Raw genomic sequence first — 20,596 nt, 5'->3', positions numbered from 1 at the left:
CGGACGGCTTACTTCTTAACTTCCTTTAGGTCTTTGCTGAAAGTCATCTTCTCAGAAAGGCCTCTTCTGATTAGTTATATAAAGTAAAAACACCTCTGCTTGGCTTGCCCTACCCCCACATATTACTTTCTTTCTCTACAAGACTTCCCTCCACCACAACTATTAAATATTTATCTGTGTTTATTGTCTATTGCCTTCAACCCCAAGTAGAATGCAGGCTCCATGAAGGCATGGAGTTTGTTGACTGATGTATCATCACTGCGTAGTATAGTGCCTGGCACATACGAGCCTCACAATAAGTATCTTTTGAATAAATGAATGAATATTAAGCACTTTCTATCCTTTTACCCTTCTGTGCTGAATTATGGAAGGATTTTTTGGTTTCATCTCACAACTTACTATTCCACTTTTCAGTCACATCTACTCCACCATTAAACCCATCCAGAGTTTTAAATTTTTTTTCACTCAACAAAATTTTTACTTCCATAGATAACTAGCTGAGTTTTTATATGGTTACAGTATCTTTTCATATCTCTTTGAGGATATTAGTTATACATATGGTTCTTGATCTGTGTTCTATTAACTATTTCCTAAATTATTAGCTCTTTTATTTGTGGTTTGATAATTCTCTTTCAAGTGCACTTTGGTTGAGATTGGTTGTTTGTCCTCAATCACGTCTGACTCTTTGAGACCCTATAGACTGTGGCCCACCAGGCTCCTATGTCCATGCAGTTTCCTAGGCAAGAATACTGCAGTGGGTTGCCATTCCCTACTCCAGGGGATCTGCCCAACCCAGGGATTGATCCTACATCCCTTGCCACTTCTGCATTGGCAGGCAGTTTCTTTACCAACTGCACCTAGGAAGCCCACGTGAACTGGTTCCCATCAGCTAGCTGGCCATTCTAGGTTCTAACACTCATTTTTTAATTTGTAAGTGCGTATCTGTCTGGGAAATACTGTATCTTCTTAGCCAAACACATATCCAGTGATTATGGAGAAGAGGCACCTCGTGCTTTCAAGGTAGCGTCTGCCAGTCTTCTGGGTATGAAGGCTCCTTCTTCTTATTCCAAGGTATGCCCACCCTGGGCACTACACTATGATCTCTGTGGTGTGCTTAGTCAGTCGTGTTCAACTCTCTGCAACCCCATGGACTGTAGCCTCCTGGGCTCCTCAGTTCATGGGGATTCTCCAGGCAAGAGTACTAGAGTGGGTTTCATGCCCTCCTCCAGGGGATGTTCCCAATCCAGGTCTCCCGCATTGCAGGCAGATTGTTAACCATTTGAGCCACCAGGGAAGCAATAGGTTCTCAAGCCACCACTATTCGTGCTGTTAAAATAGGAATACTTCTACTCCCATGTCTATGCATAAAGGCATAGGAGGTTTTAAAATAACCAAATGTCCAACATTTACCCCAGGTAAATGTCACCCCCCTTCTGCTGCCTGTATTCACTGAGCCTAACATTCTATTGAACTCTGGGCATGTATCTTCTCCTTGGATTATTTGGTACTGTGGTTTTCTATTGTTTCCAATCACACCTGTCTTTTCTATTTTAGGGACACTTTAAAACTTCTAGACTACCAAAAGTACCCCTTTCATCTTCCATTTACCACTAAAAATAATATCTAGTATAACAGAAAAAAATATAAGCATTAGAGTCTGATGCCCCTAGGTTCTAATCCTAACAATCCCACTTTTTGGCTATGGGACCTCAAAGAAATTACTTAACTACTCTAAGCCTAAGTTACCTTATCTGTTGGAATCTTAAATGAACATAAAGTACCCAATAAAATGCCCAGCATATGGCAAAAAAAAAAAACCATAAATGTTAATTACCATACCCTCTTGGCTTAAATCAAGGTGAGCAACCCCGTGATTACCGTTAAGTAGCAGATTTCAGATTCCATGAGATTAATATATTTTGCAACTAATCTCTTTTTGTTAACATTTCTGATTATAAGCTTCCAACATACAAGCAGATGTAAAGACTTTTGAGTTATCTGACAGAGGAACAGTATTCTTCAGTAATCTGTAAAGTCTGGCTATTGAAATACTTATCAAAATTGTAAGTTCATAAAAACAGCTCTTCTTTATAAAGGGTAGCAGACTGTGCTTTTATTAGGTCACACTAAAACTAAAAAGCATGTCAGCAGTATCCCCAAGAGTGATACTTAGCACAATATTAAACGCAGTGAAATAAGACAGAAGGGCAACACAGTAAGCAATGAACACATCACTGTTGCTAGCACAATTTAGCACAGGAAACTTCATTTCTCAAAACTGTAATGTCTTAACAGAATTTTATACGACTTTAGTAATTATTCTTCCTTTAGAAAAACAGAATGAGGCCAAGAACATTCAGCATAAAGACTCTCTTCACTATGCAAGTTAGCAAAGGAAAAATAATTTTATTTCTTAATCTGACTTGATATTTCAAACACCATCCACTAGGAACAAATTTTGTGGCAAAACATTATTTTTACAAATACTTACTTGACTGGATATACAGGTCAAGGACCTATAAATATTCAGCTAGTTAATAAACGGCCAAGACCTTTCAAACAGCCTGATCTAGAAAACTAGCTGTTAAATTTAACATAATCAATTCAATAAATTGGATCCATTTGACAAATATAAATTATTCATCAATATTTACCCATGATTTCCCAAAAGACTACTACAAGTCATTATTATTACATATTATGAGTAATTATTAATGATCTGTAATAACAGAAATACTATCCCCAGTTCAGTTCAGTTCAGTTGCTCAGTCATGTCCAATTCTTTGCGACCCCATGGACCGCAAAACGCCAGGCTTCCCTGTCCATCACCAACTCCCGGAGCTTACTCAAACTCATGTCCATTGAGTATTATTTTATAAGGAAAATAAGAGAAAGCTAAGTGTGGAACTTCTAAGGAGAAAATATCTATATGCAAAGGTTCTCCTATTACTTTTTCAGCTATTTTTCAAATGAATTTTCAGTTCTCATAATTAGCAGTAACCTACCTTAATCCATTTATAGATCCTGCTCAGTATTTTTAAATATCACAATGAATATACAACTTACTTTCTGATCACAATTGCCCAGTCTTCTGTATAACTTCTAATACAATCTCTAACATGTGGATCCATTTCACTGTTTTAAAAAAGAAAATATATTTATAATTTAGACAGGAAAGCACTGATGTTTATGAATTTTGCTGCTGCATTCTTGTTGAATACCAACCACCACAAGAAGCGGAATCCGAATAAAATAATGGAAGCCAGTTGTTTTATAGTTACACTAAAAACAGAAATAGGTAGATGTCTCCTTACCTTTCTTCAGGTACAGCTGAAACAAGAGTTCTACAGTCCCTAGGACTATAAACCACTTCAATATCATCTGGAGGGAATTCAACCAAATCCCTTAAAGGTCCAGAATCCACAGCTAAAGGATGAGTAAGGAGGTAATCTTCCAAATCCACTGGGTCTACTGCTTCAGTAAGCGGCACCTTTATAAAGAGGCGTGGGTGAGAGGTGGGTAGAAAGGAACAGATGGATACAAGAATTTTAAAACTTTATAAAGGAAATTTATTATTTTTAAAAATGTATTTTTCTCGTTATCTCTAAAATGTCAACAGATATTCAGCCAGATGCGCTAAAGAAATCACAGGTGTTGGCCTTCCTATAGTTCTTTGTGCTTGAGTCAAACTCTCTTTTGATCGTCTTGCTTCAGTTTTGCCCTTAACTCCCACATAAAAACAGTAAGATAATTAACAGGTTTATAATACTTAACAATGACAAAATGCTCATTGAAGGAATTCTTTTTTATAATTTTGAATTTTCATTTCTAAGTTTCTTAATGGTGTCTTTATTGTTACTGCCGATTACCCTAGTAAAAACATAGCATACTGTGGTAGGCTGAAAAATGGCCCTCCAAAAGATCGCCACATCCCAATCCATGAACCTTAAATGTCAAAATAAATAGATAAATAAAATACAAAATAAAACACTATTTGAAGATACCATTAAGGATCTTAAAATAGGGACATTATCCTGGATTATCTGAGTGGGTCCGAAAGGCCATCATATATGTCCTTTTACGAAGACAGAGGGAGATATGGGCCACACCAAGGGGAAAAGCATATGAAGAAACAGAAAAGAGAGATTTGGAGATTCTTGCCTTCATGATAGAAGTGATATAACCACAAGCAGCCATCAGAATCTGGAAGAAGCAATAAAGTGATACTAAAAGGAGCCTCTGAAGAAAAGGTGACCTTGCCAATACTCTGATTTCTACCCATTGATACTGATTCGAAACTTCTGGACTCCAGCATTGAGACAGAGTACATTTCTGTTGTTTTAAGCCACCTGCTGCTGCTGCTGCTAAGTCGCTTCAGTCGTGCAACCCCAGTTGACACTGTGCAACCCCAAAGACGGCAGCCCACCAGGCTTCCCCATCCCTGGGATTCTCCAGGCAAGAATACTGGAGTGGGTTGCCATTTCCTTCTCCAATGCATCAAAGTGAAAAGTGAAAGTGAATTCGCTCAGTTGTGTCTGTCTCTTCACAAGCCCCTGGACTGCAGCCTACCAGGCTCCTCCGTCCATGGGATTTTCCAGGCAAGAGTACTGGAGTGGCGTGCCATTGCCTTCTCCGTTTAAGCCACCTAGCTTGCAGAACACAGACCATATTAAAAGTATTATTAGCAATAACAGAATATTTGTGGCATTCCTTAGCCAAGCTGAAATAATAGTTTTTGATAAGGTATTCTACTTCTTATCTAATTCAAGAGAGAAAAATTATTCAGGCAAAACTATAAAGGATCTTATCTTTTTATATATTAACATAAAAAATGTGCAGCTATAGATTAATGAAAATAAGAATATGTTATTTTTCAAGATATTCAATCGGGTAAAAAATACTCCGACTTGCTACCATGCCAGTTCACATTACTACAGAGAAGGTGCTTTAATCTAAACTTCGCTGGACTGAACAACTAAACAGAGCTGTTAAAACAACATTTTAAAGATATAAGTAAAATACTGAATAATTATAATATCATAAATACTCAAAGGATAGTAACAATTATTGTCATTATCTTTATGTGTTTTCTCATTTAAACCTCCCCCAAATCCTGTAAGTTAGAGATAATTACTATTTCAGTTCTACAAATAAAGGCAATTGTGGTCAAAGAAGTTAACTTCTGGAAATAACAGCCACAAAATGATGGAGCAAAATTTCAAACTGAGTCTTCAAAGTCTAAAATTCATGGTTTTCTCTCTCACAAGCATTCTATCTCACTATTTCATCAAGTACATAAATACACTATCATGACATTCTTTGTAGAAGCAAAGAAGCAATTCATCAAGGAAAGGGAAATCTTTTTCAATTACTGTTGCTGGAAAAGTTGGATAACTATATGGGGAGGAAATGAACCTCAATCCTTACATCACAACATGTACAAAAACTAAACTGAGATGGATCATAGATACAAACATAAATGCTAAAACTACAAGGCTGCTAGAAGAAAATAGAATATCTTCAGAAAATAGAAGTAGGCAGAGGTTTATATTTAGGTCTTTGATCCATTCTGAGTTTATCTTTGTGTATGGTATTAGGAAGTATTCTGATTTCATTCTTTTGCATGTAGCTGTCCAATTTTCCTAACACTACTTATTGAAGAGACTCTCAACACTAAATGACAGAGAAGATAAATGATCTTGTTTACCAAAGTCACAATGAAAGTCACTGGTTTTCTAGGTGTACTGTTAGCTAGACTTGGAACCAGGAAATAAGAATATGTTTGCTACAACTGTCTCTACTCTCCCTGCCTCCCGTCAGAGACAACTGCCTGGGCTAGTTTTCAGATGTAGTAATAAGATGCTTACAACTATGTATTATTTTGCAAGACTCCAAAGAAAAATCCTGTATTTACAGATCCAAGGGAGGAGACTGAAATATGATTTTATAATAGAAAGTGACTAGGCAGTAAGCAGGGTTAAAGGGTGACAACAAGAAGCAACAGTGAAGCACTAGAATCTCTTACAGGCAATGTGAGACCCTGTCTTCCTTCAACAATCACTGTATTGGAGCTGTGACTGATGCGTTTAGTGTTAAGATCTCTTTCAAACTCTTCAGGTATACCATCAAAATTCTTGTATTTGATTAGTGGTTATTTTGGGCTACAGGGAAGGGGGGTTAATTAAAGGGTGATAGCCAAAGATTTCTTTTTGAGGTAATGAAAATGTTTCAAATTGACTGTTATGATGGTTGCACATGTCTGTGAATATATTAAATCCACTGAATCATCAATTGAATGGGTGAACTGTATGGTTATGTGAAATAAATCTCAATTTTAAACCATTAAAAAAAACTGAAACAATCTCACCATACACAGAAAATACAGACGATGGGAAAAACAAGTATACAAGGAAGAAATTTCAAAAAAGTTGAATCAGAATCTAATCAGTTACAGGAAACAGAAAAACAAGTCTACAAGGAAGTATACATAAAGTCCAAAAGGCAGGAAACTGTGAGGCAAGTAATCCAATTTCCTCAACAAGTCAATGGCACAGAAACAAACTTAAGAGTCGGAGGAGGGAGCAGCATTCTCTGTATAGATACACTACATCTCTTCATCCATTCATCTGTTCATGGGCATTCAGGTGGCTTCTATACATTGGCTACTGTCAATAATGTTGCTAGGAACACGGGGATGTGCCTTCTTGAATTAGCATTTTCATTTCTTCAGATAAATACCCAAAAGCGGAACTGCTGGATCATATGGCTTTTTGAGGAACCTCCATACTATTTTCCCCAGTCGCTATACCACTTTACATTCCCACCAACAGTGCCCAAAGGCTCCCTTTTCTCCATATCCTTGCCAGCATTTACTATCACTTGTTGATGATAAACAACATCGAGGCTGGTTATCATCAACCTTATCACTTCATGATGCTGCTGCTAAGCTGCTTCAGTCATGTGCACTTCTTGATGATAACCATTCTAATAGGTATGAGGGAATCTTCTCATCGTGGTTTTAATTTCCATTTCCTTGACGATTAGTGATGCTGAGCACCTTTTCATGTATCTGTTGGTCATTTGGATGATTTCTTTGGAAAAAATGTCCATTTAGTTCTCCTGCCCATTTTTAATTGGATTGCCTTTTTGCTATTAAGTTGCATGAGCTCTATATATGTTGGCTATTACCCCCCTTATCTGAAATATATTTTGCAAAATTTTGTTCCCACTGTTGTTGTTATTCAGTCACTCAGTTATGCCTGACACCTTGAGACTCCATGGACTGTAGCACGCCAGGCTTCCCTGTCCTTCACTATTTCCCAGATCCTGCTCAAACTCATGTCCATTGAGTCAGTGATGTCATCCAATCATCCTGTCCTCTGTCGTCCCCTTCTCCTCCTTTCTTCAATCTCTCCCAGCATCAGGGTCTTTTCTAATGAGTCAGCTCTTCACATCACACAGCCAAAGTATTGGAGCTTCAGCTCCAGCATCAGTCCTTCCAATGAATAGTCAGTGTTGATTTCCTTTAGGATGGACTGGTTTGATCTCCTTGCTGAGCAAGGGACTCTCAAGAGTCTTCTCCAATACCATAGTTCAAAAGCATCAATTCTTCGGCGCTCAGCCTTCTTCACTGTCCAACTCTCAAATCCATACATGACTACTGGAAAAACCATAGCTTTGACTATACAGACCTTTGTTGACAAAGTAATGTCTCTGCTTTTTAACAGGCTGTCTAGGTTGGTCGTAGCTTTTCTTCCAAGGAGCAAGCGTCTTTCAATTTCATGGCTGCAGTCACCATCTGCCATGATTTTGAAGCCCAAGAAAATAAAGTCTTTCACTGTTTCCATTGCTTCCCCATCTATTTGCCATGCAGTGATGGGACCAGATACCATGATCTTCGTTTTTTGAATGTTGAGTTTTAAGCCAGCTTTTTCACTCCCCTCTTTCACCTTCATCAAGAAGCTCTTTAGTTCCTCTTCACTAAGGTGGTGTGATCTGCAAATCTGAGGTTATTGATATTTTTCCTGGCAATCTTGATTCCAGCTTGTGCTTCATCCAGCATGGCATTTCACACAATGTACTCTGCATGTAAGTTCAATAAGCAGAGTAACAACATAGAGACTTGACATATTCCTTTCCCAATGTGGAACCAGTCCACTGTTCCATGTCCAGTACTAACTGTTGCTTCTTGACCTGTATACTGATTTCACAGGAGGCAGGTAAGGTGGTCTGGTATTTCTATCTCTTGAAGAATTTTCCAGTTTGTTGTGATCCACACAGTCAAAGGCTTTAGCATAGTCAATGAAGCAGAAGTAGATATTTTCCTGGAATTCTCACAGGATGCCTTTTGTTAATTGTTTCTTTAGCTGCACAAAAGTGTTTAAATTTGACATAGCCCCAATTTGTTGACTTTTGCTCTTGGTGCTTGTGCTTTTGGTATTATATCCAAAAAAAATCATTTCCAAGACCAAAATCAAGGAGCTTTTTCTCTACATTTTCTTCTAGAAGTTTTATACTATTACCTCTTCTGTTTAAGACTTTGAGCCATTTCAAGTTAATTTTTGTGAATGGTGTAAGATAGGGGACCAATTTCATTGTTCTGCATGTGTCTATTTAGCTTTCTCAGCATTATTTATTAAACAGACTATCATTTCCTCACTGGATGCTCTTGGCACCCTTGAAGAATACTAGATCACCATATGAGCAACATGTGGTGGTCTAATATTTGGAGGATATTATGCTTAGTGAAATACATCAGACAGAAAAAGACAAATATTTTACAGTATCACTCATATGTAGAATCTATAAAATAAAACAAACTAAAGAATATAACAACAATAGCAAAAAAAAAAAAAAAAAAAAACAGACTCACAGATATAGAGAATAAACCAGTGATTATCAGTGGGGAAACAGAACCAAGAAAGGGGTACGAGATTACGAAGTAAAATTACTATTGTAAGGCTTCCCGGGTGGCCCAGTGGTCAAGAATCTGCCTACCAATGCAGAAGACTTGTGTTCAGTCCCTGCTCTGGAAGATCCCACACGGTGTGAAGCAGCCAAGCCTGTGCCCCACGACTGAGCCCCTGCTCCAGAGCACAGAAGGCACAGCCACTGAGCACGCACGCCGCGACTGCTGAGGCCCACACACCCGACAGCCCGCGCTCTGCAACAAGCAGCCCGTGCCCTGTAACTGGAGTAGCCCCTGCCCAAGAAACTAGGGAAACAGCCACACAGCACCGAAGACCCAGCACGGCCAAAAGGAAATAAGTTGCTACAAGTTACTACTATATATATTCTTATATTCTTATATCTGTAAGAATATACTATACAGCACAGGGAACAGAGTCAATTTTTATAATAGCCATAAATAGTACAACCATTAAGGACAGTGAAACACTGTGTTATACACATGAAACTTATTTAGTATTGTAAGTCAGCCCTATCTCAATTTAAAAAAAAAAAAGAGGAAGGAGAAACTACCCTCTTTTTTTAAATGCAAGTGATCTAAGATCAAATTTCATCTGTGGATTTTGTTTGATCTTGCTTTGAATAAATCAACTACAAAAAGACAAGTGAAATAATTGAGAAAATTAAACATTCACTGGATAATAGATGACACCAAAGAATTACAGACTGTTTATTTTGTTAAGTGTGATAACAGCATTGTGGCTAAGTAAAAAAATGTCAATGTTTTTACTTGTCTTCTACTTCTGCGTATGTTTGAACACTCCCATAACTTGAAAAGAGCTTTCTCAGAAAGAATATAAGAAGAGAAATTGAAGTCAGCAAGCTCTGACAACCCTTTGAAGGAATTCTGTTGCAAAGAAGAGCAAAGAAATACTGAAAACGGGAGACTGATGGAAAAGTGGGGCAAAAAAAGAACTCTTTTAAATGGGAGAAATAGCAGCACATCTGCATGTCTGTAAACTGATGGGAATGTAAAAGTAATGGCATAAAAGAGCACGGAGAATTACTAAAGTACTGTATTTTAGTAACAGATAAGTTGGGCTCTAGTTCACTTGTGGTTTATCTAAAGCAACTGGTGAATAGACAGACAATATGGGCACAGAAGATAAAAGGTAAATACACATGGCAGCAGGAGTATGTGGATATTCCTGACTGCTTCAATTTTCTCAGTGAAACAGGAAGGCAAGTCATCCTAAGACTGAAAATAGAGAAGAGCGATTAAGATTTTAAGGGAAGAGCAGGAAGCATGAAATGAGTCAACTAAAACAGCAGGAGAATGAACAGACTAGGAAAATAAAATATTTTTAGTGTAAGCAATGTAGAAGTCTTCATGCATTAGTGGTCATATATGTAAAGTGAGACCTGTGTATTTTTCTCCAGCCACACCCAGCTGCATGAGTGCTGACATGAAGTAAGCAGAAGGTTGGGTTTAAACAGCGCTGAGGTAGTGCCAATGACATGAGAAGTTAAGGAAATCAGCGGTACATGCAAAAGAGTAATTATAAATTTCAACAAATAATTTAAGTTTGGTAAGGAGAAGAAAAAAAAGGACATCAAGGAGTGAGAGACCTAAAAGCGTTAGCAGGATCAGCTGAAGTCAGAGCACCAGAATGAGAGAGCAAGAGAGAGAAGAAGCGGGGGTCAGAGAGCAAGAATTGTGGAACTGAGATTACATAAGGCTTACAGTTATTCATAATGACCAAATCCAGGGGTGACTATGGAAATGAACAGTGAAGGTGTAACACACAGCACAGGAAATCAGTTGAAAAGAGGAGTTCAAGACACTCAAGAGGGTATTTTTTAGAAGGACCATCTCTGTGCACACTGAAATCATCCAGAAATCTACACATTATAAACTTTCTCCAATCAGTATGTTACTGTTGTTAAAAGTAAACTTCATATCTTAAAATTTAATAACAAACATTATAAACATGTCACCATAAGCCATTCAAACTACTATGCTCTGGCATACCATGTTTGTTCAATAATTGGTACTGTTTCACAGATTAAAAGAAAGTGGTAATATAACTTTACCCAACTCACTCTTAACTACATTTTCAGTTTTTGACAAATGGAGCATGTTTTTAATTCATATTCCTACTACAACTAAGTATCAGGTTTTTTTTTAATTAAAACTGATTATCCTCATGCCAGCCTCCTGAATTAAAAAAAAACATATATTTATATCTCTGACACAGCTCCTGGCTTAAAGCAGTAATTCAAAACTATATATTCCTTTCTATCGAAGGAGATAGATAATACTATGAATCTACACAATTATATAACATTTACTTCAGTATTTATTGGGGCTTCCCTGGTGGCTCAGAGAGTAAAGAATCTGCCCGCAATGTGGGAGACACAGGTTCGATCCCTGAGTCGGGAAGATCCCCTGGAGAAGGGAATGGCAACCCGCTCCAGTATTCTTGCCTGAAGAACTCTACGGACAGAGAAGCCTGCAGGCTACAGTCCATGGGGTCACAAAGAGTCAGACACAACCAAACGACTTACTTTCACTACTTTCAGTACCTATTATTTCTAGAAAAGATTCCTGAATTTTCATGTATGAATCCACCTTGGGTCTCAGATGTTCTATTTATACAATTTCAGAGTTGATTAAATCCTGAATATAAAGTTTTGGAGTTGATTAGGAAATCAATACTTCTGTAACACCTCCTAACACTCCCCTGACTCAAATTTCAGAAAAAAGTGAGGTAACAACCAATAAGGTTGTTAGTGATACTAATGATGGAACCCAATTTCCTGGCACTTCAGTTCAGTTTAGTTGCTCAGTTGTGTCCAACTCTTTGAGACCCCATGGACTGCAGCACACCAGGCTTCCCTGTCCATCATCAACTCCTGGAGCCTGCACAAACTCATGTCCATTGAGTCAGTGATGCCATTCAACCATCTCTTCCTCTGTTGTCCCCTTCTCCTCCTGTCTTCAATCTTTCCCAGCATCACGCTCTTTTCAAATGAGTCAGTTCTTCACATCAGGTGGCTAAAGTATTGGAGCTTCAGCATCAGTCCTTCCAATGAATATTCAGGACTGATTTCCTTTAGGACTGACTGGTTTTATCTTGCAGTCCAAGGGACTCTCAAGAGTCTTCTCCAACACCACAGCTCAAAAGCATCAATTCTTCAGCGCTCAGCTTTCTTTATAGTCCAACTCTCGTATCCATACATGAATACTGGAAAAACCATAGCTTTTGACTAGATGGACCTTTGTTGGCAAAGTAATGGCTCTGCTATTTAATATGCTGTCTAGGTTGGTCATAGCTTTTCTTCCAAGGAGCAAGCATCTTTTAATTTCATGGCGGCAGTCACCACCTGCAATGACTTTGGAGCCCAAGAAAATAAACTCTGCCATTGTTTCCACTGTTTCTCCATCTATTTGCCATGCAGTGATGGGACCAGATGCCATGATCTTAGTTTTCTGAATGCTGAGTTTTAAGCCAGCTTTTTCATTTTCATCAAGAGGCTCTTTAGTTCCTCTTCACTTTCTGCCATAAGGGTGGTATCTGAGGTTATGTTATTGAGGTTATTGATACCTGAGGTTATTGATATTTCTCCCAGCAATCTTGAGTCCAGCTTGTGCTTCATCCAGCGTGGCATTTCACATGATGTACTTTGCATATAAGTTAAATAAGCAGGGTGACAATATACACCCTTGACATACTCCTTTCTCGATTTGGAACCAGTCTGTTGTTTCACATCCAGTTCTAACTGTTGCTTCTTGACCTACATACAGATTTCTCAGGATGCAGGTCAGGTGGTCTGGTATTGCCATCTCTTTCAGATTTTCCACAGTTTGCTGTGATCCACACAGTCAAAGTCCTCGCTCTTATCTTTCCACTGTTTTTCATGGCCTAGTCAGAATGTAACAGTAACATACCATATCTTAAACACATTACTTACTGTGGTATGATGGGATATATTGCCAACAATGTTGAGGTTTTTGAGCAGCTGGGGAGAGCCACTATACTGTCCAGAGATCTGCTTCCTGACTTCAGCAGCCACAGTTCTGCAACAAAAAAAGCAAACACATTGTTTGCAAAAAGAAATCAGCTTAATTTAAAATGGGAGAAAGCTAAGTATATTAAAAGTTCATTTAAAGAACAACAAAATCTCAGCATATCAGTAAGGTTATAAATTCATAAGCTAATTTGGTAAATACTGCTTATAATTATAGTAGAATGTCTTTATAATGCTGATGCAGGGTACAAAACTGACAGTCAACTTACATAAAGCTTCTTTTTGTATATGACATTTCAGGGAAATATTCTGGCTTATGATAGAGCTGAAAGCTATAAGAAGTATATATTATAAAGTATATAATATTGGGAACTCATGTACACCCATGGTTGATTCATGTCAATGTATGGCAAAACCAATACAGTATTGTAAAGCAAAATAAAGTAAAAATAAAAATTTTTTAAAAAAAGGTAATTTGGCTGAACAGTAGTCTAAATTAAAAAAAAAAAGAAGTATGTATTATAAAGTATATAAATTTTAAGGATATAAAATTAATTCTAAAATACTTTATAAACAATATTCACGTCCCATAAAATTATTCCCTATTTTTACTTAACTAATAAAAACTGTTTGCATACTCTGGTATTAATGGCTTTCTATACTTTGACCCTAATCACCTTTTCAGCTTTTATACTCTATCTCAAATTCTTCTCAACAAACATAAGTTGCTTCCTAGAATACTGTTTCTCTCCTGTATCCGCAAATCCAACTCAACTATTTTAAAGGTAAAACTCAAACAGCAAGACTTCCATAAAAGCTTCTTGACTCACCACAGCTAAAATAATATCCTTCTTTAAAACTCTTACAGCATTCATCATAACCTAACTCGCATTTCTCTCCTTCCTAGTTATTTTTTCCACATTCATGTATGCCCCATATAAACAGAGGCAATGGTTTCATTTACTGCTATTTTCCCTAAAATATTTGGCATGTGGCACTTAAAACAGAGAAATGTTTATTCACCTCTGGGCCAGCTTGATGATACTTTTGTTCTGGAGTGTTCTCAAATTAACGGTTGAATTCAGAGCCCTAAACATCTTAGTGCCCATTCAAATTTCCAACTGAATTTCTAGACAATCTCATTTTCCAAAAATTATCTGAATATTATATGATATAGCCTTTAGCCTCTTTCTTCTCTTCCATACTTCCTTACCTTTTCATATTCAACCACTCCACACATACCTCTTGAGCACTGTTAGGAGCTGACTACTCAATTAGAAATTTTTGATACAAAGGTAAAAGAGTTATTTTTTAAGGCTCAAGGTACTGAATTAGCTCAACTTTTTCTTTACTTGAAGTACTTTAGATCATATTTGTGTTTCATAAAAAATTAATTTGTTATTTATAATTGCCAAAAGTTGGAAGTTTATTCAACAGGTAGAAGGATATACAAACTGTAGTACATTCACACAATGGAATACTATTCAGCAACTAAAAAAAAAAAAAAATGTGCTAGCAAGCCAAAGAAAAGAGAATATTGCTAAGCGAAAGAGACAAGGTACTATATGATTCCACCTACATGACATTCTGGAAAAGACAAAGTATGGAGAGGAGAAAAAAAAAAAAAAAAAAGAGTGGTTGCCAGGATTGTAGGAGAAAGGAAAAGGAAGAGATTAATAAGTAATGCACAGGGGATGTTTTAGGGCACTGAAACTATTCTCCATGGTACTATTATAATAGATACATATACTGCACATCTGTCAAAACCTAAAGAATGCACAACACAAAGAGTAAACCGAATGTAATCTTTGGACTTTAACTAATAATAATGTATTAATATTGGCTTATCTATTATAACAAAGGTTTCACATTAACCCAAGATGTTAATAATAGGGGATGCTTGATTGGGGTATAAACATGGGTGATCTCTTTACTTTCCACTCTTCTTTAAATCTAAAACTTCTCCCCAAAAAGTCTTAGTTTTTTTTTTTTTTTAAAGCAAATGAATAAAAAAGACTGACAACAGACAAGGGAGGAAGAGAAGAGCATGAAGAAACCATTAGAGGTTAGAGGTGACAGCTAAAGAGAAAAGGTAACCTTTGAAGGAGAATACAGATTGAGGAGAGGGCAAAGGGCAAAGTCTGGAAAGCACCTGGATGTGAGAGGACAGGAACATTTACTTCAGTTTATGGCTCCCCTCAGGTCTTTTAATGACACCTATCCACTGTGAATGTTCATTAGGTTTGGTTTAAAGGCCTTACAATCTCCTCATGGGTTGTCAAGACTGAGACAAAAATATGAAAACGCCTTTCAAGAGGGAGAGAGAGGCAGAGAACAAACATTATATCTCTGCCTTCCTCAGTGCTACTTTACTCAAGTCTGCCAACCGCAACACTATCTCAGTGTTTCTGTTTTTCAGTGTTTCTGTGGCTAAACCATGAGTAATCTGAATTGTAAACTGCTATATTTCATCAAGGTCAAAATCTCACTAATTGTTAAGGCTTGCTGTTACTTCAGGTACAGCTAAGAAAGAAAAGCCTTGCTAATTAACCATTACTCCATCAATTAATTGAAAGACATACTATGATTTCACAAAATGGTAAAAAATGAAACAAAACTTAAAATATTACTTCCAAAAGAGACAATCTTTTGCTTAATAACAGAGACATGCAATCTCCACAGAGCCATTAATCTCCACAAGAGAAAATCAGCAAAAATCTGTAATAACCACTTCCAAACTGAGCTATAATGGTAATAAAAATATCTGCAACCCAGCAAAGGATGTATTTCTATTAAGACTCTCTACATGAAAAGATTTCCTCAATGGTAACTGAGGAAAGTTTCCCAAACAGAAAAGTCTCTCTTAACTATACCATGGTCCAAAGTATGCATGGCAAGTAATATAATAAATATAGTTCCTGATATCAGTTAAAAGCCTTTATCATAGATTAGCTTTTTGATAATTTTTCCTATTCCTAATGTAGCTCATATAGTAAAGCAATACAAGGAAATCTTTTTACTTCTAATAAGCTATTAACATCAACAGCAAAGTGGAAAGAGGTCAAAAATCCCACAGTTACTTATGCTCTTAAATTATAATAGCAGAGTATCTTCTTCCCCTCCCTGAAGAACATGATCCAATATTTGACCTATTTATCTCCTTACCAACTCTCACCAGTTCCACAAACTCCCTCACTATGTCAACATGCATTACAGTTTTTACAAAAAAAAAAATGCACTCACTAAGACCATTCATCATGAGACATTAGAAATAACAAAGGGTTCACATTCTGAGGGAAAATTATGTTGCATGTAACCTTTCATCTAACCTCATCCCACTTTCAGATGCCCCATCAACCATGATTTCCAAATGTCCCAAGCCTAATCTGGGCCTCTCTCATCTCTACTTATTCTTCATGGGACCAAAGGAAACGCCCAAGTGAAGACGGCAAGTGGATTCTTTACCACTGAGCCACCTGGGAAACCCAGGAGAGTTTAGACTAAAATAAAAGAAGTTAGTTGAGCTACTCCTATAAAGTTTACCAAAAAAAAGTCCACAATGTAATATGTCAAATAAGAATAACATCTCTTGGAACTGGTTGTGTTTTATATATTGAAGACAGAACTCAGGGAAGAAGTGTAAGGGAATATACCATGGAATATACCAGGTAAGGGAACATATCAAAGACAAGGCAAAAAGGGATAGCTAAAAAGCCGCAAAAGAAAAAAGGTTAAGAACAGATGATGCTCCAATGCTGTGACTATTCAAGTCCAAGACTGATGACCAACAGGCTGAATCATAGTTGGACCATTGTGTATGGTTGGTATTAAAGACAAAAAGAGGCAAAAATAAATAAACAAATGCAACACGTATCACCTTCCAAGTATTTGTGCCAAATTCATCTAACCTGAACTGAATCAGACCTATATAACCATTAGTTTGCTTTTTAAATCTGTGAGTCTATTTCTGCTTTGTAATAAGTTCATTTGTGTGTGTATGTGTGTGTGTGTGTGTGTGTGTGTGTGTGTGTGTGTGTGTGTGGTTATCAGGGCAGGATGGGGTGGAGAGGGATAGTTAGGGAGTTTGGAACTGACATTTACACTGCTATATTTAAAATGACTAACATAACACTGTTAGTCAACTATACACCAATATAAAATAAAAAGTTTAAAAACAAGCAAAAACAAACCAGTATATCTAATATCTAGATCACAAAAAATACAGAGAACAGTATTAACAACACTAAAAAAGGCAATCAGACAAAAACCAAAAGAAAAGTCATGTCTCTTTAACAAGTCAATGTGATGAATAAATAATCGCAGTGGGCTAAGCTTTAGCACCAAAAAGACATAAGGCTAAAATTAAAGTCTATTCAAAAAGAGAAAGAAAGACTTAAATATAACCAAATACAATGAATAGTTCTTAATTGGATCCTGGTTTGAACAAGATATTTCTAAGGATAATGAGAACATGGACAAGGTATTACATAATTAAGAATTAGTGTTTTTTTAATATGGGAAACAGTACTATAATAATGTAGGAAAACGTCCTTATAATCTAGAAAGGCAAATGAGGTCTATAATTTACCTTAAGGGCTTAAAACTCTCCAGTTATTACTACTCTGCCTTAACAAGAAGACTAGAAAACCAAATATGGAATACAGGTATGGCAAATACTCTTCAAGAAATGTATCATATCCTCCGTACATTCCTGATTAATTCTGCCTCTTTTACTCAGGTTAGACACTCATCCTCTGTGCTTTCAAAGCATTGTGTTTATCTTCATTCATTCAAAGTAATGGCATTTCCAGGAGGCTCGTTCAGATAGGCGGAGGACTAGTCAGACTGTTTTCCCTGGTTGGAATGAGAACCTGGCCTTGCAGACAGAGTTTGATTTCAGCAATGGGAAAACCCAATGTTTGTAAACATTCTCTTTGAAAGAAGCACATAAATTGCAATGTAGGTTTTTCTAGAATGGTAGTAATGCAACCCACAAACGTACAAGTATGGTGGGGGAAAAAAGAGTCTGGTGAAATATGAAAGATTTGGCTACTCAGACCTGGCACACTCACTTTTCAGAGGTACCTCTGCAACCTCCTTGAGGAATGACTGAGGCCAAAGAACCTTTAATTCTGACAGGGGTATGTCTCTTTTTTTGTATAAATGTCTCAAAAGAGGTTAATTTCTGCCATTAAAGAAAATGTGTATTGTTTTTAACTGTCTGGCGGCACTTTCCTATCAAAAACTACCTCATTGTGATAACTGAGCAGATGAATAGCATGTATCAAACTGTTCTGAAATCTATTTACCTGTCTCCCTACAAGGAACGAAGCAATTAGTTTTACCTAGCTTAGCACCCTCTAGGAGAGTGCCTAGAACACTCTGGGTGCTTAATAAGGTTTAAAAAGCTGAAGTGAAAAATATGAGACTAAATAGAGAAATTCGGAAAATTCAACAGTGGCCACGTAAGTGGAAAACGTCACTTTTCATTCCAATCCCAAAGAAAGGCAATGACAAAGAATGTTCAAACTACTGCATAACTGCACTTATCTCACACGCGAACAAAGTAATGCTCAAAATTGTCCAAGCCAGGCTTCAGCAATACGTGAACTGTGAACTTTCAGATGTCCAAGCTGGATTTAGAAAAGCAGAGGAACCAGAGATCAAATTGCCAACATCCGCTGGATCATCGAACGCAAGAGAGTTCAAAAAAAAAAAAACCTACTTCTGCTTTATTAACTACACCAAAGACTTTTACTGTGTAGATCACAACAAACTGAAAAATTCTTCAAGAGATGGGAATACCAGACCACCTTACCTGCCTCCTGAGAAGTCTATACGCAGGTCAAGAAGCAACAGTTAGAACTGGACATGGAACAATGCACTAGTTCCAAATTGGGAAAGGATTATGTCAAGGCTGTATTTTGTTATCCTACTTATTTAACTTATATGCAGAATACATGATGCAAAATCCCGGGGCTGGATGAGCACAAGAAGAAATTAAAACTGCCAGGAGAAATATCAATAACCTCAGATATGCAGATGACACCACCCCTATGGCAGAAAGTGAAGAGGAACTAAAGAAAGTGAAAAAGGAGGGTGAAAAAGCTGGTGTAAAGCTCAACATTCAGAAAACGAAGATCATGGCATCTGGTCCCATCACTTCATGGCAAATAGATGGGGAAAGAGTGGAAACAGTGTCAGACTTTATTTTCTTGGTCTCCAAAATCACTGCAGATGGTGACTGCAGTCATGAAATTAAAAGACACTTGCTCCTTGGAAGAATAGCTATGACCAACCTAGACAGCATGTTAAAAAGCAGAGACATCACTTTGCCAACAAATATCCATGTAGTCAAGGCTATGGTTTTTCCAGTAGTCATGTATGAATATGAGAGTTGAAACATAAAGAAAGCTAAACACTGAAGCTTTTGAACTGTGGTGTTGGAGAAGACTTTTGAGAGTCCCTTGGACAGCAAGAAAATCAAACCAGTCCATCCTAAAGGAAATCAGTCCTGAATATTTCATTGGAAGGACTGATGCTGAAGCTGAAGCTCCAACACTTTGGCCACTTGATGTGAAGAACTGACTCATCTGAAAAGACCCTGATGCTGGGAAAGATTGAAGACAGGAGGAGAAGGGGACAACAGAGGATGAAATGGCTGGATGGCATCACCGGCTTGATGGACATGAGTTTGAGCAAGCTCTGGGAGTTGGTGATGGACAGGGAAGTCTGGTGTGCTGCAGTCCACAGGGTCACAAAGAGACAGACATGACTGAGTGACTGAACTGAGAGAAAAATTCATAATTCCTCCTCCCAAAAAAGTAGTTCAATAAGAATGCTAGAATGGAACAACTGATATGAACTTCTTGACAGCAGGAATTAGATCTTATTAACCTTTACATCTTCAATGTCTAAGATAATGAGACAATGGCAACCGGAGAAAGTAGAATGGAGAGAAAAGTGTAAGAGTGGAGAGAAAGAAATGGAGGTAAGAAAATAGGATGAACTTAGAGACTACCCAGTACATGAACTTTCCAAATGCTTATCAGAGTAAATTAACCTGTAAGGACTGTTGGTTTCTAACTGACTGAAAGGAGACAAGAAGTATACCTTTTTATCTATTACTGTCAAATAATCAGGTAAGCACTTGCTGGGGAGGAAAAAAGTCTGAATCAACAGAAGAGTTCTAAATGTATCTAACTTTTTCTTTAAGAGCCTAGTAACATCATTACTATCCCATTTGTTAAGTGGTAAGTTTAAAAACTACTACTGAATCCTAATGCTCTCCTATTCTATGTGAAACTCTTCTTTTTAACAATTTTTTAATAAGACAACATGTTTACTTATCTCAAAGTAGTCTCTAATAGGTCTTTAGCAAATCTGCAAAGGGCTGGTTCCAGAACTACACTTTACCATTACATAAATACAGTTACTATGAGAAGTAGAGAAAATAAGATTTCCCACTATGAAGAAAAGACAAAACAACCTGATAAAAGAAGACGACATCTTTAAAAAAAAAAAAAAAAAAGGAAAATGTACATGGTATTGGGGCATCCCAGGTGGCTGTAGTGGTAAAGAACCCACCCGCCACTGCAAGAGACTTAAGAGATGAGATGTAAGACATGCAGGTTGGATCCCTGACTGGGGAAGGTCC

The 20,596-nt window shown here is 37.3% G+C and overlaps 1 protein-coding gene across 1 annotated transcript in view; it reads right to left on the bottom strand.

The window, feature by feature from the left end:
- DOCK7 (dedicator of cytokinesis 7) overlaps positions 1-14,160 on the bottom strand; it is a 158,788-nt gene extending 144,628 nt beyond the window's left edge. The window contains exons 1-4 of the mRNA XM_052638059.1: positions 14,153-14,160; positions 12,883-12,988; positions 3,315-3,490; positions 3,067-3,135 (exon numbers count right to left, since the gene is read on the bottom strand). Of these exons, the coding sequence (XP_052494019.1) occupies positions 3,067-3,135; positions 3,315-3,490; positions 12,883-12,988; positions 14,153-14,160 (359 nt within the window). The remainder of the gene's footprint in view (positions 1-3,066; positions 3,136-3,314; positions 3,491-12,882; positions 12,989-14,152) is intronic.
- Between the last annotated feature and the right edge of the window lie 6,436 nt (positions 14,161-20,596).

This window comes from Budorcas taxicolor, chromosome 3, assembly GCF_023091745.1.
Source record: "Budorcas taxicolor isolate Tak-1 chromosome 3, Takin1.1, whole genome shotgun sequence".
Taxonomy (NCBI): Eukaryota; Metazoa; Chordata; class Mammalia; order Artiodactyla; family Bovidae; genus Budorcas; species Budorcas taxicolor.
This window is presented reverse-complemented; position numbering and strand designations above follow the sequence as displayed.